This window comes from Cyrtonyx montezumae, unplaced genomic scaffold (assembly GCF_038088225.1).
Source record: "Cyrtonyx montezumae isolate F1298 unplaced genomic scaffold, pur_monq_1.0 scaffold_2, whole genome shotgun sequence".
Taxonomy (NCBI): Eukaryota; Metazoa; Chordata; class Aves; order Galliformes; family Odontophoridae; genus Cyrtonyx; species Cyrtonyx montezumae.
In genome coordinates this window covers 14,186,524-14,204,114 of record NW_027071936.1, presented here as the reverse complement: position 1 = coordinate 14,204,114, position 17,591 = coordinate 14,186,524, and the positions used below count along the sequence as shown (strand labels likewise).

At 49.7% G+C, this 17,591-nt stretch overlaps 1 protein-coding gene across 1 annotated transcript in view; it reads left to right on the top strand.

Annotated features, from left to right (window-relative positions):
* Positions 1 to 17,337, top strand: part of FRAS1 (Fraser extracellular matrix complex subunit 1) — a 166,212-nt gene extending 148,875 nt beyond the window's left edge. Inside the window, exons 61-73 of the mRNA XM_065736478.1 lie at positions 252 to 439; positions 627 to 902; positions 1,859 to 2,091; positions 2,266 to 2,426; positions 2,845 to 3,059; positions 11,071 to 11,221; positions 11,906 to 12,013; positions 12,787 to 12,946; positions 13,237 to 13,353; positions 13,779 to 13,945; positions 14,286 to 14,491; positions 15,755 to 15,901; positions 16,376 to 17,337. Of these exons, the coding sequence (XP_065592550.1) occupies positions 252 to 439; positions 627 to 902; positions 1,859 to 2,091; positions 2,266 to 2,426; positions 2,845 to 3,059; positions 11,071 to 11,221; positions 11,906 to 12,013; positions 12,787 to 12,946; positions 13,237 to 13,353; positions 13,779 to 13,945; positions 14,286 to 14,491; positions 15,755 to 15,901; positions 16,376 to 16,960 (2,714 nt within the window). The 3' untranslated portion in view covers positions 16,961 to 17,337. The remainder of the gene's footprint in view (positions 1 to 251; positions 440 to 626; positions 903 to 1,858; positions 2,092 to 2,265; positions 2,427 to 2,844; positions 3,060 to 11,070; positions 11,222 to 11,905; positions 12,014 to 12,786; positions 12,947 to 13,236; positions 13,354 to 13,778; positions 13,946 to 14,285; positions 14,492 to 15,754; positions 15,902 to 16,375) is intronic.
* Positions 17,338 to 17,591: the final 254 nt, after the last annotated feature.

Genomic DNA, 17,591 nt, shown 5'->3' with positions numbered 1-17,591 from the left:
CTAGTCAACTTATCACCCGATCAATCTGATCAGTTGTCATAGTTGGAGTTTTATGTATAAAATCCTGTGTGGAAAAGGCTAAATTATTAGTAGCAATGAGTAGAAATATAATTTATAGTGTGTATTTTATCACTGTATTTCAGTGGCCGTGGCGTGGATCCGCTCTGCTTTTCTTGTTTTCATGAGCGCTTCAGAGCAATATACAACGATGAATTGAATTCTCACAGTTTCTCTTGCATATGCTCTCACAGGTGTGGACCACCTCATGTTCAAGGTGGAGATCATGTCCAATGAAGACCGGGAGTGGCATGAGTCCTTTTCTCTGGTATTGGGTCCGGATGACCCAGTGGAAGCTGTTCTTGGAGACACCAGCACTGCAACAGTGACTATTTTGGATCAGGAGGCAGCAGGCAGCCTGATTCTGCCAGCACCTCCCGTGGTAAGTTGCCCATGGCAATGAATGTGATTTAGTACCCTTCAAGTACAGACGCAAAATTCTTGTAGGGTTTCTGAAAAAAACATGAAGAGCCGGAATGATGCTGCAGGCTTAGAGTGAGTGGAAAGGGTTCCCTGTCGTCCTCCTCCCCTCAGCTCCGGGCAAATGCTCTTATCTTGCATCTATACAGGTCGTCACCCTGGCAGATTATGACCGTGTGGAAGAAGCGACCAAGGATGGTGCCAAGAAATCCCCTTCCCCGGGCTATCCGCTCATCTGCGTCACTCCCTGTGACCCTCACTTCCCCAGGTTCATGGTCACGAAGGAGCGCTGCAGCGAGGCTGGGATCAACCAGTCTTCCATACAGTTCAGCTGGGAAGTAGCAACCCCCACAGATGGGAATGGGGCCAGGTCCCCGTTTGAAACCATCACTGACAACACACCGTTCACCAGCGTCAACCATAAGGTATGTGGCTGTACTGGCATGGCCAGGCTACAGAAGCATGCGGTGTAAGTCAGCAGAGGGCTTGGGAGCACTGTTAGTCTGCGTGTTGTGTGATCGCTCACCTGTGAAATCTGGCTCTGGAAAAAGTGACTGTGCTTGAGGGGAAAGCTCAGTGCACTGATGTGATCAGGAGTCCCGCTTTTTTGCCCGCGGGGTTGCTTGCTTTCTTCCCATCCAGCTCAAGTTGAAGGAAAGGCATCACGCTGTTCGTTCAGCCTCTGGTAGTTCAGGTACTCATTTTGCTACCTTGCTCCACGTGTGGCCTGAAACTTCTCTGTCCCTGGGGCTGTTCGTATCCCGTCCCGGAAGCGGAATTGCTTTTTTGCTCTGGGGGATTTTCCTGGGTTCTCCCAGCTGTGGTGTCTCAGCTCTTTTCAAGCGTTTGGGTGTGTCTCTACGTGATGCATACCCAGGTATGAATGGGGCATGTTTTGGTTACGTAGAGATTAAAATCTCAGGTTTGTGAATTAGTGCGAAATACTGAAGGCCTCTTTGGGGGGGAGGTATTTTCTTTTGGCTTCAGAAAATTTAGCACTGTTCCACCGAGCCTGCTAAAATCACTACTTCTGTTGATGTAGGAAGCAGCTGTGAGCACTGAGACATTTGTGCAAATCCCTGGAGCAGGGGATAGATCGACCTTCGCAGGCCAGGTTCCCTCTTCCCTTTCCATCGGGTGTATGGGCAGACTTAAGCAGCGATGAAGCACCCAGCAATCAGGCTCCTTTTGCGGCTGCAACCTCAACTGGAAGAGCAGACGCTGGCATGCACATGCTCCCATTTTGCTTATCTGCAGTTGTCTATCTCACTTCCGTGCTGGTTCACAACACCAGGACAGAGTGTTGTTGTGACCCGGAGAGAGGTTGCGGTGCTGGTGCGTTTGACCCAGGAGCACACTGCTCTCTCCTTGCTCCCTGCAGGTGCTGGACAGCATTTATTTCAGTCGTCGGTTCCACGTGCGCTGCGTGGCCAAGGCTGTGGACAAGGCTGGCCACGTGGGCACCCCCTTGAGGAGCAACGCAGTTACTATTGGGACAGACAGTGCCATTTGTCACACTCCTGTGGTCGCGGGGACAGCTCGAGGCTTCCAGGCACAGTCGTTCGTTGCCACTCTGAAGTACTTGGATGTCAAACACAAGGAGCATCCCAACAGGTATAAACACGGAGGAGAGCGTGGTTGTTTGCCGGCCCTACTGGGGCGCCAGAGCTGGCGTGAGAGTAGCAGCTGCCAGGCTTACTGTGTCTGCTCCACACTGCTGTGTGGCATGTGGGACTCCCACGTCTGCTAGCACTGCTTTTTCTACTTCTCGTCTACTCTTTGTTCCAGGATCCACATCTCGGTGCAGATCCCCCACCAGGATGGTATGCTGCCCCTCATCTCCACCCTGCCCCTGCACAATCTGCATTTCCTGCTCTCTGAGTCTATCTACAGACACCAGCACGTCTGCTCCAACCTGGTCACCATCAGAGACCTTAGAGGCATCTCAGGTAGATCGTTGTCATTGCTGGGGTAAATGCCAGAGCTGGAAAATATCGTCAGTTTCTGTCTCTGACATTCGAGGCTATGTGGCCCGTGGTTGCTCTGTGGAGGGAAAAGGGTCGTTGCATTTCGCTGTTCAGTTTGTGCTCAAGCAGTTCTACCTTTAAGCTTAAAATTTCACTTCAGCCTTTAACTAATAGGTTTATAAGCTTGCTTTTTAGGGTGGTTAGCGCATTCCTGTAATGTTTTCAGCCTTGAAGATTTGTGTACGTTCAGTTTGACCTCTAGGGTGATGGAGAGGAGACATTAAGTCCTCAGTGTACTTAAAATCACTGACGTGACTTGAGATTGCAAATGGGACTTCAGCGCACGGCCGAAACTCTTGAGATCTGAAGTGATCCGTGTCGTGGTATCTCTTCCTCCCAGAGGCAGGATTCCTTGATGAAGTGACATATGATAGCATTGTTCTCGGTCCTGGTTATGACCGCCCTTACCAGTTCGACCCCACAGTGAGAGAGCCAAAGACAATCCAGCTGTACAAGCACCTCAATCTGAAGAGCTGCATATGGACCTTTGATGCCTATTATGACATGACTGAATTAATTGATGTCTGTGGAGGCTCTGTGACAGCTGACTTCCAGGTAAGAGGGCACATCCTCAGCTCTGCATGTAATCCCGATCCTTGTCCGTTCTCAGGGAGACCTCCACTGTGTGTTCATGAATTCACGCTGGGTATTTCCGCTGCTCTGCTCCGTACAGCTCAAGTACATTTTTTCCTCCTTCACCAAGAGCAAAACAGCATTTGTGAAATACACATAATTCTGATTGGAATAACATAGGTTTTATTCTCTTTCTCTTTAGAGTGCTTGTATAAAATGTTTTTTTTCCTAACATAAGGACATACTGGGAATACAAACCATTGAGACTCGCGTTCTGTTCTTTTACAACTGTGATCGTATTCTTCGCCAGTGCGAATGAGGAAAGAGCAGAGCAGAGGCCATGTTCAGTGGAGAGAGGCTGTAGGCATTTTAAAGTAATTCTTTAATTTATTGACCTTCAGACCAAACGTCAGAAAAGTTTTGTTGAAAAACAGTGGTTTTCACGACAAAGATGTGTTCCACTGCCCTCTCGTGGACAGACTACAAACGTGCATCTCACTGAAATGAGTCTCCTCTGCCTTAGATTCTTGTGTTGAATTTCCAGTCAGAACGTTATAGCCAATGCAGTCTGTTTTAATTCCTGCTGGTCTGGAATACTGCGTTAACTTCCCTTTTGTAGCTCCAGTTATCTACACAAATCCAAAGCAGCTCCTTGAACTGAGCAACTGCATAATGCAGTATGTGGAGACTGGCACCAGCCAGTCCGGAATGCCTCTGAGGTCTTTCAGGGGCTTGCACAGTACAGCTGCACCCCACAGATCATAAATGCTGTATACAGAGCTAGAGACCCGTGGCGTTGCAGGTGCTCTCGGGGCAGTACTGAGAAAGCAGAATTGCTTAATTTTAATTCACGGAATTGGAAACTTTTTGAGTTAAAGGTGTGACCACAGCTGCTTTTGTTAGGTGTGTTAATGACAGCAGCGTGCTTTAGCACTTGCTCTTATCTGAAATGCAGGTTTGACTGAAGTGCTTTCGTGTAAAGAAGGTTGACGTGTGGATATCTGACTTAATTGGAGGGTTTTTCTAGTATGTGAAGAGCACTCTTATACTTGTATACTTCTTCACCAGCAGTTCTTTGTTAGTATTTTTCAAATTACAGTCTGGTGATAACTGTTTTGCAAATGAATGTATTGTTTTTAATGCGAATTCCCGCACTGCGAGGTCTTTGGAATTCTTGCGCGTCTCTGGTTTCCCAGAAACACCGTGGCCATTTTCATTGTATGTCCATTGCAGGTGTTCAAATCCACATATTAGGGAGGTAGTCTACAAAAAAGCGTGTTGCTGCACTTCTAGCTGATCCTGGACTCAAGCTTTCTTCCTCTTTCTAGAAGCCTAGTGAGGGTTCCCACAGTCAGAAGGGCCTGCCTAACCTTGGGTCCAAGTGGGAGCAGTCAACCTGGGAGCTCTGTTGAGCCCTTTCTAACATTGTGCTCTTGAGTAGTCAAGTAACATCACTTACTTGATAGTCGTTCAGTGAGTGCAAGCAGCCCGGAAAACACTCAGATTTATAAAGTGTTGTGGTTTTGTGGTTTTGATGCCGGTATTCCACATCAGAGCATCATGCAGCAGTGAAGGAGTTAATGCTGGGGGAGCAGCAGAGGGGAGGGGCGGAGCTCCGCACCGGATGCAGGCGGCGCTCGGTCTGGGCGCGTTGCTCTGGGCTGCCGTGGAGGTTCAGCACGTGTGCTTCCCCTGCGGGTCCTCCTTAGCGTAAGCTCATAGCTTTTGGTTTGAAACTTTTTCTCTCTCTTTCAATTGTTCAATTTTATTAGATTTAGTAAAGTTACCGTTCCTTCTCAGATCGTGCCGTTGTTTTCTTGTCGACCCATCCCTTCCCGCCGTTTCCCCCTCCCCCTCCCGGAGCGCGGCTCTGCTCGGGCGGCCGCGCGGCCACTGACGCAGTTTCTTTTGTCTCTCCCCTCTCTCTTCTCGGTTTTCCCTTGGGTCACTGTCACGGACAACACCGTGACAATTATTGGTGGAGGATGCGGGCAGTGCAGTATTGGCACTCCATTGTAAATCTGGTGCAGAGTGGACTAAGGTTTTTCATGTACCTAATAGCATGCTGGCGTCTTTTTAAGCTCCTCGCGTTCAGCACCGGAGTAATGTGGATATACAGCTACTTTAGTGTGCTGAGGGGGTTACATGCCTCCTACCTAAACACCCTGGCTAACGTGACGGATTATGCGGCATTTGGAACGGTTTCCAATTACTCTTTTCAGATCTTTACCTATATTCAAGATGTCAGCCCGGCAACTGTGTTATCTGTTTTTCTGCATGCACTCTCTGCAATAGTAATTTACATCATGTGGAGGGAGCGTTCCTCAAAACCAGAGAGTGTTGAATGGCAGGGAAGGTGGAAAAAATTAGGAAAGAAATTAGAAGCGTGGGGACCCCCGGTGTTATGCAATTTTGATCTTGAGCACCTGTGGGATCCTGAGAAATTCAGTGAGTGTTTAGGTAAGGAGTCATGTGACTCAGGACGATCTGAGAAGGAATGTATTGTTTGGGGTTTGGCTTGTGCTTATCGAGCCATAATTGATATTCTGGAGAGAAATGGTTTCCAAACCAAGGTCCAAAGCAAAAATGAAAACCTCGAAGTTAGACCTGACCAATCACAGGAAGCACCGGTATCAGTGTCGGTTGCCCCTGTGGAAGGCCAGAAATGGACACGGCCGTCCTTGCGCCTAGAACGGAAAGAAGAAGAAGCAGAGAAAAAAAAGGAAGATCCAGGCGAGGGGCCCTCCTCAGCACCACCACCACCACCACCACCTAAAAAGGCCACTAAGAAAAGTGAGAGACATGGAGAAGACAGCGATGATGATGGAGTCACTGTTACCACTACTCGTCGGCCCCTAAAGATGACTGAAATACAAGGTTCAAGAAAGGAGTTTGTACGGCGCTCGGGTGAATCTATTGTCACCTGGTTGCTGCGGTGTTGGGACAGCGGTGCCAGCAGCGTGTCCCTAGATGGCAGCGAAGCCCGCCAACTGGCAAGCATTGCCCGAGACCCAGCTATCGACAGAGGAATTGGCAGATGTCTGAATGGAGTCGCTACCCTCTGGGAACGAGTACTAGTGGCTGTAAAGGATAGATACCCTTACAAAGATGATCTGGAGCCTAAGGTGGAAAGATGGAACACCGTGGAGAAAGGCATCCAGTTTTTGAGAGAAACAGCCGTAGTAGAGATGCTGTATGATCCCAATTTCGTCCCTAACAATCCACACCAGGACCGTGATCCTGATAGAGTAAGGTGCACACCTGATGTATATCGCAAGCTCTCAAAAACAGCACCAGAGAGGTACGCAAGTACACTGGTAGCAATGTTCCATAGATTCGAGGGTCAAGACAGAAGACTCCCAGTTTATGAATTGACTATTACACTCCAAAACTTTGAACAACAGTTTCCACCATCACGTGCTTCCATTGCAGCTATAGCAGCAGAAGAAGTAGGTGAGATAAAGAAAACTATACTGGACGAACTGTCATTACTGATGAATAGGGATGAACCTGTGTCAGTATTGGAAACACCTGATGAAGACGAGCATGACGCAAAGAATCTGATGAAGCAATTTATCAAACTGTTGAAAGTCTCGGCCACCAAAGGCAACCGCCCCTCTGCACGAGCAAATGACGGCAGTAACATCATGTCACGTGTGGCCATGTGGAGCTTCTTACGAGAAAACGGAGAGGACATGAGGAAGTGGCATAAAAAACCCACTCCTGTACTGCGAGCACGGGTGAGAGAACTACAGCAGAGATCAGCCACCAATGAAATTGCTCCCGTCACTGCAGGTAACCAATAGAGGGGCCCTGCCCTCAGCCAGGGGAGGGAAAGGGATAACAGAGTGTATTGGACTGTGTGGATTAGATGGCCTGGCACATTAGAGCCACAAAGATATAAGGCACTGGTGGACACTGGTGCACAGTGCACTCTGATGCCCTCGAGTTATAAAGGGACAGAATTGATTCATATTTCTGGAGTGACTGGGGGTTCTCAGGAACTGTCTGTGTTGGAGGCAGAAATAAGCCTCACCGGTAAAACCTGGCAGAAGCATCCCATAGTGACTGGACAGGGGGCTCCATGCATACTCGGTATTGACTATCTCAGAAGGGGACATTTCAAGGATCCCAAGGGGTACCGATGGGCTTTTGGAATAGCTGCTGTAGATGCAGACAACATTCAGCAGCTGTCTGTTTTACCTGGCCTGTCAGAAGATCCGTCTGTTGTGGGGGTACTGAAAGTGAAAGAGCAGCAGGTACCTATCGCTACAAAAACAGTGCACAGACGGCAGTACCGCACCAACAGGGATTCCTTGCTCCCCATTCATAACTTGATCCGTCAGCTAGAGAGCCAGGGAGTGATCAGCAAGACTCACTCACCTTTTAACAGCCCCATATGGCCGGTGCGTAAAGCCAGTGGAGAATGGAGGCTGACGGTAGATTACCGTGGCCTGAATGAAGTCACACCCCCACTGAGTGCTGCTGTGCCAGATATGTTGGAGCTGCAGTATGAACTGGAGTCAAAAGCAGCCAAGTGGTATGCCACTATAGACATTGCCAATGCATTCTTTTCTATTCCTTTGGCCACAGAGTGCAGACCACAGTTTGCTTTCACCTGGAGGGGCGTTCAGTACACCTGGAACCGTTTGCCCCAGGGGTGGAAACACAGCCCAACCATCTGCCATGGGCTGATTCAAACCACACTGGAACAGGGTGGGGCACCTGAGCATCTCCAGTATATTGATGACATTGTTGTGTGGGGTGATACAGCAGAGGAAGTTTTTAAAAAAGGAGAGCAAATAATCCAAATTCTTCTGGGTGCTGGTTTTGCTATTAAACGGAACAAAGTGAAGGGACCTGCCCAAGAAATTCAATTCCTAGGAGTAAAATGGCAAGATGGACGTCGTCACATTCCAGGAGATGTGATTGACAAAATCACCAGTATGTCACCACCCACTAGCAAGAAAGAGACACAGTCTTTTCTGGGTGTAGTAGGTTTTTGGAGGATGCACATCCCAAACTACAGCCTCATAGTAAGCCCCCTCTATCAAGTGACTCGGAAAAAGAATAATTTTGCATGGGGTCCTGAACAGCAGCAGGCCTTTGAGCAAATCAAGCAGGAGATAGCCCGTGCTGTGGCCCTGGGGCCAGTTCGGTTGGGACAGGATGTGAAAAACATCCTCTACACTGCTGCTGGAGAGAAAGGTCCCACTTGGAGTCTGTGGCAAAGAGCCTCTGGGGAGACCCGAGGCCGACCCCTTGGATTTTGGAGCAGAGCGTACAGGGGTTCAGAGGAGTGCTACACTCCAACTGAGAAGGAGATTTTGGCCGCATACGAGGGGGTTCGGGCTGCCTCTGAAGTAATTGGTACTGAGACACAGCTCCTCCTGGCACCTCGACTGCCAGTGCTGAATTGGATGTTCAAAGGAAAGGTTCCCCCCACCCATCATGCTACCGATGCCACCTGGAGTAAGTGGATTGCACTGATTACACAGCGAGCTCGGATGGGGAACCTCAACCGTCCAGGAATCCTGGAGGTGATCATGGACTGGCCTGAAGGCAAGAAATTTGGAACATCCCCATCAGAGGAGATACCACGTGCTAAAGAGGCCCCACCATATAACGAACTACTAGAGAATGAAAAGACGTATGCCCTCTTCACTGATGGATCGTGTCGTATTGTTGGGAAGCATCGCAGATGGAAGGCTGCTGTGTGGAGCCCCACACGACGAGTTGCAGAGGCCACCGAAGGAGAAGGAGAGTCAAGCCAATTTGCGGAGGTAAAGGCCGTCCAGCTGGCCTTAGATGTGGCTGAACGGGAGAGGTGGCCCATGCTATATCTTTATACTGACTCTTGGATGGTGGCAAATGCTTTATGGGGGTGGTTGCAGCAGTGGGAACAGGACAACTGGCAACGGAAGGGTAAACCTATTTGGGCTGCTGAACTGTGGAAAGACATTGCTGCCCGAACAAAAAGGTTGGGTGTAAAGGTGCGCCATGTAGATGCTCATGTGCCCAAGAATCGAGCTACTGAAGAGCAGAAAAATAACCATCAGGTAGATCGAGCTGCCAGAATTGAGGTGTCTCAGATCGATTTGGACTGGCAGAACAAAGGAGAGCTATTTTTAGCTCGGTGGGCCCATGAGACCTCTGGCCATCAAGGAAGGGATGCGACCTATAAGTGGGCTAGAGACCGAGGGGTGGACTTAACTATGGATGCCATTGCACAGGTTATCCATGACTGTGACACATGTGCCATAATTAAACAGGCCAAGAGGATGAAACCCCTCTGGCAGGAAGGGCGATGGGAAAAGTATAAATATGGGGAGGCGTGGCAGGTTGATTATATCACCTTGCCACGAACTCGCGATGGTAAGCGTTACGTGCTCACCATGGTGGAGGCGACCACTGGGTGGCTTGAGACATACGCAGTACCCCATGCTACCGCCCGAAACACCATCTTAGGGCTCGAGAGACAAGTCCTATGGAGACATGGCACTCCAGAGAGAATTGAGTCCGATAATGGGACTCATTTCAAAAATTCTCTTGTGGATATCTGGGCCAAAGAACACGGCATTGAATGGATCTACCATATCCCCTACCATGCACCAGCTGCTGGTAAGATCGAGCGCTACAACGGGTTGTTAAAAACCACGTTGAGAGCAATGGGTGGTGGGACATTCAAGCACTGGGAGAAGCATCTGGCAGAAGCCACCTGGCTGGTCAACACTAGGGGATCAGTCAACCGAGAGGGTCCTACACAGTCCAGCTCCCTACAGACCATAGAGGGAGATAAGGTCCCTGTGGTACATGTGAGGAGCATGTTGGGAAAAGCGGTGTGGGTCCTTCCAGCCTCTGGAAAGGGCAAACCCCTCCGTGGAACCGTTTTTGCGCAGGGACCTGGGTGCACCTGGTGGGTAATGGATAAAAATGGGGACGTCCAGTGTGTCCCACAAGGGAATTTGATGCTGGGGGAATGCAGTCTGTAATTACATGTGTATGTATGTATATATATATATATATATATATGTTTCTATGTAACTCATGTTATTACTGTTTGGTTATGTATAGATGTGTGTTAAGCATGATGTGATGATGTGGAATAAGGGGTGGAATGTTGTGGTTTTGTGGTTTTGATGCCGGTATTCCACATCAGAGCATCATGCAGCAGTGAAGGAGTTAATGCTGGGGGAGCAGCAGAGGGGAGGGGCGGAGCTCCGCACCGGATGCAGGCGGCGCTCGGTCTGGGCGCGTTGCTCTGGGCTGCCGTGGAGGTTCAGCACGTGTGCTTCCCCTGCGGGTCCTCCTTAGCGTAAGCTCATAGCTTTTGGTTTGAAACTTTTTCTCTCTCTTTCAATTGTTCAATTTTATTAGATTTAGTAAAGTTACCGTTCCTTCTCAGATCGTGCCGTTGTTTTCTTGTCGACCCATCCCTTCCCGCCGTTTCCCCCTCCCCCTCCCGGAGCGCGGCTCTGCTCGGGCGGCCGCGCGGCCACTGACGCAGTTTCTTTTTCTCTCCCCTCTCCCTTCTCGGTTTTCCCTTGGGTCACTGTCACGGACAACACCGTGACATAAAGCTATTGTATTTATTTCTGTTGTGTGTTATGAGAGAGTAGCATTCCCCAGCCTGGTCACGTCTGTGCCACAGAGCTCGCGTGACGCAGGGGTACCAAGGAAGCTACAGGGGTGCTGCCAAACCCAGCGCATTTGTGTCTTTCCCCGTTAGGATGCAGTCTGTAATGAGGATGCAGATGTTTTATTCCTGCAGTGAATAGTTCAGGCGTTAAAGGGAAGGGAGGAAGACTTGCTCCCGAATGCCCCTGTGTGCTTGGTCTCATCTCACCTGTACTAAATAGGAGTCTTCTGTTGCAGGTACTGTGGCTTTTTCCCTATTTGCGGAGCAGAAAGTGAACATAGAGCGTGCTGCAAGTCCAGGCCAGTTTCTCCCCTTTGAAAAGCGCATAATCAACTGCTTGGGTTCTATTGACAGGTACGGGACTCTGCTCAGTCCTTCTTAACAGTCCACGTCCCCCTCTATGTGTCCTATATTTACGTGACAGCGCCGAGAGGTTGGGCTTCTCTTGAGCATCACACAGAGATGGAGTTCTCCTTTTTCTACGATACTGTTCTCTGGAGAACAGGTACGTCCAAGACACTTGAGAGTGTACAGGGGAATTGTTGTTCGCTTTTTTTTATTGTTTTCCCTTTTTCTTACTTCCTGTACTGTCACTGCAGTCCCACGCCTGGGTCGCGTGCAGTGTCAGCCCAGTTGTGCTTGCATTTGTGAAAGCCTAGCGAGGGAGCTGTCGTTTCCCCCAGCGTCTGTTAATGGAACAGTTGTCACCAACACACTGCAGGAGAAGAGCTACGTGTTCATCAGAACCTCTGCGGCCAGGTGGAGGTTGCTCCCCATGGGATATGTGGCATGGTTTCTCCAGTGCGTTCCACTGAATCCCATGTGGGAACTGCAGCTGTGATCCTCAGCTTCCCAGCTCTCACAGATCGACTTCTTCACATCGTAACCCCTCGCTAAAGGCACAGCACCGGGTCCCACATTGTGCCTGTCTTCTGCTGCTGGTGACACGCAGGATCTGACATCACTGTGTATATTTATGGTTTATCCTGTGCATCTTCTATTTCCAGCTCATTTCTTTTTCTTTCCCAACGTATCTGGAAGCCTGTAGCTGACTCACCTGGAAAGATGTGCCTCGCTGGAGCTTTCTCAGATGCTTTTGGAGCTACCTAGGTGGAGCTGACTGACACCACCTGAGGACTGCTGTGCCACCTGGCCTCCCCAGTGACTTGGTTCTTGCTGTTCCACACAGGGATTCAGACGGACAGCGTCCTCTCAGCCCGGCTGCAGATAATTAGGATCTACATCCGTGAGGATGGCCGACTGGTAATTGAGTTCAAGACCCAGGCCAAGTTCAGAGGTGAGAATGAATGTTGGTCCTGATGAAGAAAGAGAGCACCTTAAGAATGCAGCCCAGTTCTGAAAGCACAGGTAGTAGAACAAGCAATGGCTAAGGTCTGTGTTCATGATCAGAGTATTTCTGCCCAAGAGCCAATTTGTTCTTGCTTTTAGTAGCTTTTCAGTCTAAAAATACGTCACATTTTTCACTTATAACTTGACAAACTTTATGCCTAACGTCAGTGATGGAGCTGGCGCCCTCAAAAGCCCTGGCTGGTTTGGATATAATTATTTCCGTTAGATTAAAAGCCTTCATCTAGCAGCAGATGTCTTACATAGAGGCCTTCTCCATTTTCTCTTGTTCCCGACTAGGCAAGGCAGCTCCATGTCTTCTGCTGCAGTCTCACACTATTGTTTCACTACCCTTTCCCTAAAACGAGGAAGTGGAGCGGGGAACGGGTATCCCTTGCCAGCCTGGAGTCTGCTGGTATCTGGGAGTAGCAGGCTGCAGAAATATTTAAGGTTGTCTCTAGCCAGTCTGCTACATCCAGAAGTTAAAATCTGAACTTGGATGTGAGGTACCAGTAGCTGAGGTGCTGAGCAGGTTCAAAGGTTGCTCCTACCTGGTGCAGGGAACCTGCTTTGTCAGGGGGGTTAGACTCGATGATCTCTTGAGGTCCCTTTCAACCCCTATGATTCTATAAGTGAGAGATTTGGGGTCCCTCTTTCCTGTGCTGACGTGTGCGTTGTGGGATCTCCCAGTGCCTTACTGTCACCTCCTCATCCTCACCGCAGGGCTCTTTGTAATGGAGCACCACAGCTTGCCAGATGTGAAGTCTTCTTTAGTGACTCCAGACCACCTGGGAGGGATCGAGTTTGATCTGCAGCTGCTGTGGAGTGCTCAGACTTTCGACTCTCCCTATCAGCTCTGGAGGGCAACCAGCTCTTATAACAGGTGAGGACCGCAGGCTCAGCTCTTCAAACCATCTTTTCTGTTATTGTTTCTATTTCTTCTTTCCTCTATGTTCCTTGTGCTGGGGGTCAAATTAAACACTGTCAGTCAAATTTGTCCCTCCTGCACTTGCTGAAGTAGATGTTCGTAGGGTTTGGGTTTTGTCCTGCCATGAACGTTGCCCTGCTTGCTTCCACTGATTTGGAAAACGTGGATGTTAGGCGGAATGAGTCAGCTAGTAGAACAGCTTGGAGTTGTGTTTGGTGATGATGGTGTCTCTTACCTGTTCTCAGGAAGGACTACTCTGGAGAGTACACAATCCTCTTAATTCCTTGTACTGTGCAGCCTACGCAGCCGTGGATAGAGCCCGGAGACAAGCCCCTGCCCTGTACGGCTCATGCTCCTGAGCGGTAAGGAGTCACCGGTTTCACCTCTGAGCCCAGTTTTGCATGGTTTGCGTGGTCCCAGGAAGCGGGGGATGCACCACAAGAGCAGGAGGGGAAGGGCAGTGACCTCCCCTGTGGGCTGTCTCAGCTGGGCGGTTTTCGGCCTTGGGGCCGCGGAAGCCTGTGGAACCTTCAGTTGTCCCCAGAGGGAATTAAAGCCTCGACTTACTGTCAGAAAGCTGCAGCTGGTTGCACGGGGCACAACACTGTTACTGGGCAGGGTGAGAGGCAACGGGCAAGCTTCGTCCCAGTACCTCTGTAGTCCAGTCTGCTGGGCTACGGAAGCAGGATGGGAAAAAGGCAAAGCAGATGTAAGTTAGTGTCACCGGCGTTTAACTTCAGGTGCATCTTAACTAAACCTCACCCGTTTCCTCTCTGTCTCAATGTAGATTTTTGATCCCGATTGCCTTCCAGCAGACAAACCGCCCCGTTCCTGTCGTCTACTCCCTAAACACAGAGTTTCAGCTCTGTAACAATGAGAAGGTGTTTCTCATGGATCCCACCAAGTCCGAAATGTCTCTGGCAGAAATGGATTACAAAGGGGCTTTTTCGAAAGGTGAGGTTTCTTTTCTTGTTCCTCTCGTACTGAATGTTTCTGTTTTCAGAACTTCAGTTTCTTTGAAAGAGGGGGGTAGAACCCAGATATGGCTTTGCCTCTTGTACAGCAAGAAATGATGGTTTGAGCGTGTCACAGCACTGCAGTGCCGGGACCAGAAGACAAGAATGTGCTTGTGGCAGGGTATTCTGTCGTCTGCATGTGCGCATATACAAAAGCACAGCCACTTGTAGCCGGAGGTGTGTGACTAACAGTGGTTAATCGTTTAACTTTTTGTTAACGTCTTCGTTGACGTCCTTTGGAGAGTTTTACCTGACTGTTTTTCGTCCCATCTCTGCAGGGCAAATCCTGTATGGCCGCGTGCTGTGGAATCCTGAACAGAACCTAAATGCTGCTTACAAACTGCAGCTGGAGAAGGTCTACCTGTGCACCGGCAAGGACGGCTACGTGCCTTTCTTTGACCCCACAGGAACTGTCTATAACGAGGGGCCGCAGTATGGCTGTATTCAACCCAACAAGCACCTGAAGCACAGATTTCTCCTCTTGGTAAGTTTTCTGCTGTGGACAAAACCGTAATGTGGGGCACTATGTACAGTTGTGTCTGAAAAGTCTGGTCTCAGCCCCTTGCTAACCTAACAGATGGGAGGCTAAACGACGTTCCTGCTTGTGGGGAGAAGTAGCACTTCAGGGAGCACTGTAAGAGGTTCTTACGGAAATAATTTGCTTGCTGTGCTGTCCTCTGCTTCTGCTTTGGATTTGTTTTCCCTAGAGCAAACAGGCTCTGTCTACAAAGGGAAGAGAAGGGAAATGCTGCGGCTTTTTGGTAGCACTAGGCAGACAGGTCCGAGCTGTAAAGACGAGACCAGATTTTTCTCAGTCTTAATCTGTGAGTATGTCTTAGTCTAAAGAAAAAACAAATGAGGATCAGCAACAACTTAATGAAAGAGGCACACAACCCCATGTACCAAGATTTTAAAAATCCTCTCGATCTCCATTTATGCTGCGGCTCGGAATTGACAGAACAGGCACTATACAAAGGGAGATGAATTTACCAGCTGCACAGTATCCCCCTTCACTGCAGTGGCATGCTCTCAAGGTGCACTCAGCTCTAATTACATGCTTTCAAATTAACATTTGCCAGCGTCCTTGCTGGCAGCCTTATTAGCACTTACAGGACAAGGGTAACCTTAGTGCTGTTTGTTCATCTGCTGTGCACGTGAGCTGGCTGATTAAGCTCTTCACCTGATGCTCCTCTCTACAAACCTGCTATTGAACCGCTCGGTGCTAAAACGCTATGATGCGCTGAAACACCACACGGCTTAGAAGTATGTCCCATGCAGAAACGTAATCATTAATAGTACATGCTGGTGTGTGTGGAAATGGGGCCTTCGGATTTACTTTCTGCAGCGGTGCACAAGTGTTACCGAGAGACCCCGCTTTTGGCTTCTCTATGGAATGGTGTGCAGAAATCCCAGGCTGAGCTTCAAAATGCCCCAAATTGGGTTAGAATTTCTTTTTAAAACAATGATGAGCAATGTTAAGAAATTTGTGCCCGTTTAGATGAGCACGAGCAAGCGTTTCTGAGCAGGAAAGGACATCTTTTAAAGGAATATTTGACCTGAGAGGAGGAAACCTTTGGATAGAAAATGAGATGAGCTCAGGGTGAGGCAACGTCAGCTCTGGCAAGAGGAAGCAGAGACACTTGGGAGAGTTGCTTTCCTTTACAGTTTCACCGAGGCAGCCCACGGAAGTCACCCGGTTGTCCACGTGCACAGCGTTGATGGCGTGCACTCTTGCTCTGGTTTTCAGGACCGCAACCAACCAGAAGTCACGGATAAGTATTTCCACGATGTGCCTTTTGATGCCCACTTTGCCTCCGAACTGTCTGAGTTTCACTCAGTTAGCAGCATGCCTGGTGTGGATGGATTTACACTCAAGGTCGATGCTCTCTACAAGGTACGTACCGCGTGGTGTCGTTAGCCTGGAACTGACTCCTCTGTCAGCTAGCTCAGCGCGCTCCGCACCCCTTCCCACTGACAGGGGCGGGAGAGCTCAGGTCGTGATCCCCCTCCACGCTCAGAGGCCGGCTGGGACACGGGGAAGCCAGGCAGACCACAGCAGGAATTGCCACAGTGGGAGGGATGCGAAGGAAGCTCTCGATGAAGGGCGGCTGTGTAGATTCCCATTTCCCAGTTCTTTCGTTTTCGAAGAGCCAGAACGCAGGTTAGCAGTGTTCTTAGTTAATTATTACTGTTGCCAAAGACAGACAAGAAGGCTCAACTCGGTGATGGGTATCGGTGTGGGTGCTCACGCACCGATCGTCTGATTGATACCTGCGTGACTCAAGAAACTGGAAAAAAAATGCATCCAGTTCTACCTTCACCCAACAAAATGGTCTTATCTAACTTTCTATGTCATCCTTCCTCGCAGGTGGAAGCTGGACATCAGTGGTACCTTCAGGTTATCTACATAATAGGCCCAGAGAGCATTGCGGGGCCTCGTGTTCAGCGATCTCTTACTCACCCCTTAAAACGTGGCCGCAGAGACCTGGTCGACGGCGATGGGAGGCTGATGCTGGATGACTCCTTAATCTATGACAACGAGGGCGATCAGGTCAAGAACGGCACCAACATGAAGTCCCTGATCTTGGAGATGGAGGAAGCCGTGGTCGCAGCCTCCTTGTCGCAGACAGGTGCTTCCCTTGGGAGCGCTTTTGCCGCTGTCATGCTGCTGGTGCTGGTGCTTTTGGTAGTGTGCCTTGTCACCAGGAAGTGCCGGAGGCTGCGGAGGAAGAGAGAGGCCGTCCGAGCTGCCCCGGAGGAACATCCTCTGAACACTAAGGTGGAGCTGCCCAAGGGTGCAGAGAGGGCAGTGAACAGCCAGTACTGCACCGTGAGGAATATCAATATACTGAGGGAAACAGGAGGCGTCTCCGGTGTCAAAAGCAGGAAGGTGAAGCAGGTGAACTTAGAAGTTAAAGTCCACAACAATTTGCACGACGGAACAGAAGTTTAACGGAGCACGTACTTACGTTTTGTAAAAGCTTTTTATAACTCGTGAAAAGAAAAGAAAACACAGAAACCAAAACCAAAAGATAAGTATAAGTATGCTGATATTTTTATACTCTTGTGAGAAAAGGAGTGGCTCTGGCTTGGTGTGATGCACAGCAGCCCAGGCTGTCACTGCTCTGCCCGTAGCTGAGCTCCTGCATCGCACCCAACCGGTCCATCCGATGTCTGAGCTGGGGGGATATGCTGCAGGGGCACAAATCCCCTGGGAAGGTGGCCCAGGCCCGCGGCGAGGCCTGGCTCAGCCCTCACAAGGAGGCGACCACAGTTCCCGGCAGGACTTCGGAGCACTTTTAGCAATCCCTGGGAAACCCAGTGTGTTTGTGAATCCACGTTGTTGTGCCTCGAGCACAACAGTGCGTCTGCCAGCAGGATATGGGAAGGAACGTTCGCCACCACCCTAGGGAAGGAAGCAACAGAAGCAACGTATCCTCATGTAATATCAGAGGCAGAGTGACTTGACTTGCAGGTTAAAATGAGGCAAAGCCAGATGGAAATCCGAACTGCAACCTCAGTGCTCGATGACGTAGGATCTGGGGGTTTGTTTTGCCCGAGCCGTGTGCTGTCAGCTTGGCTGT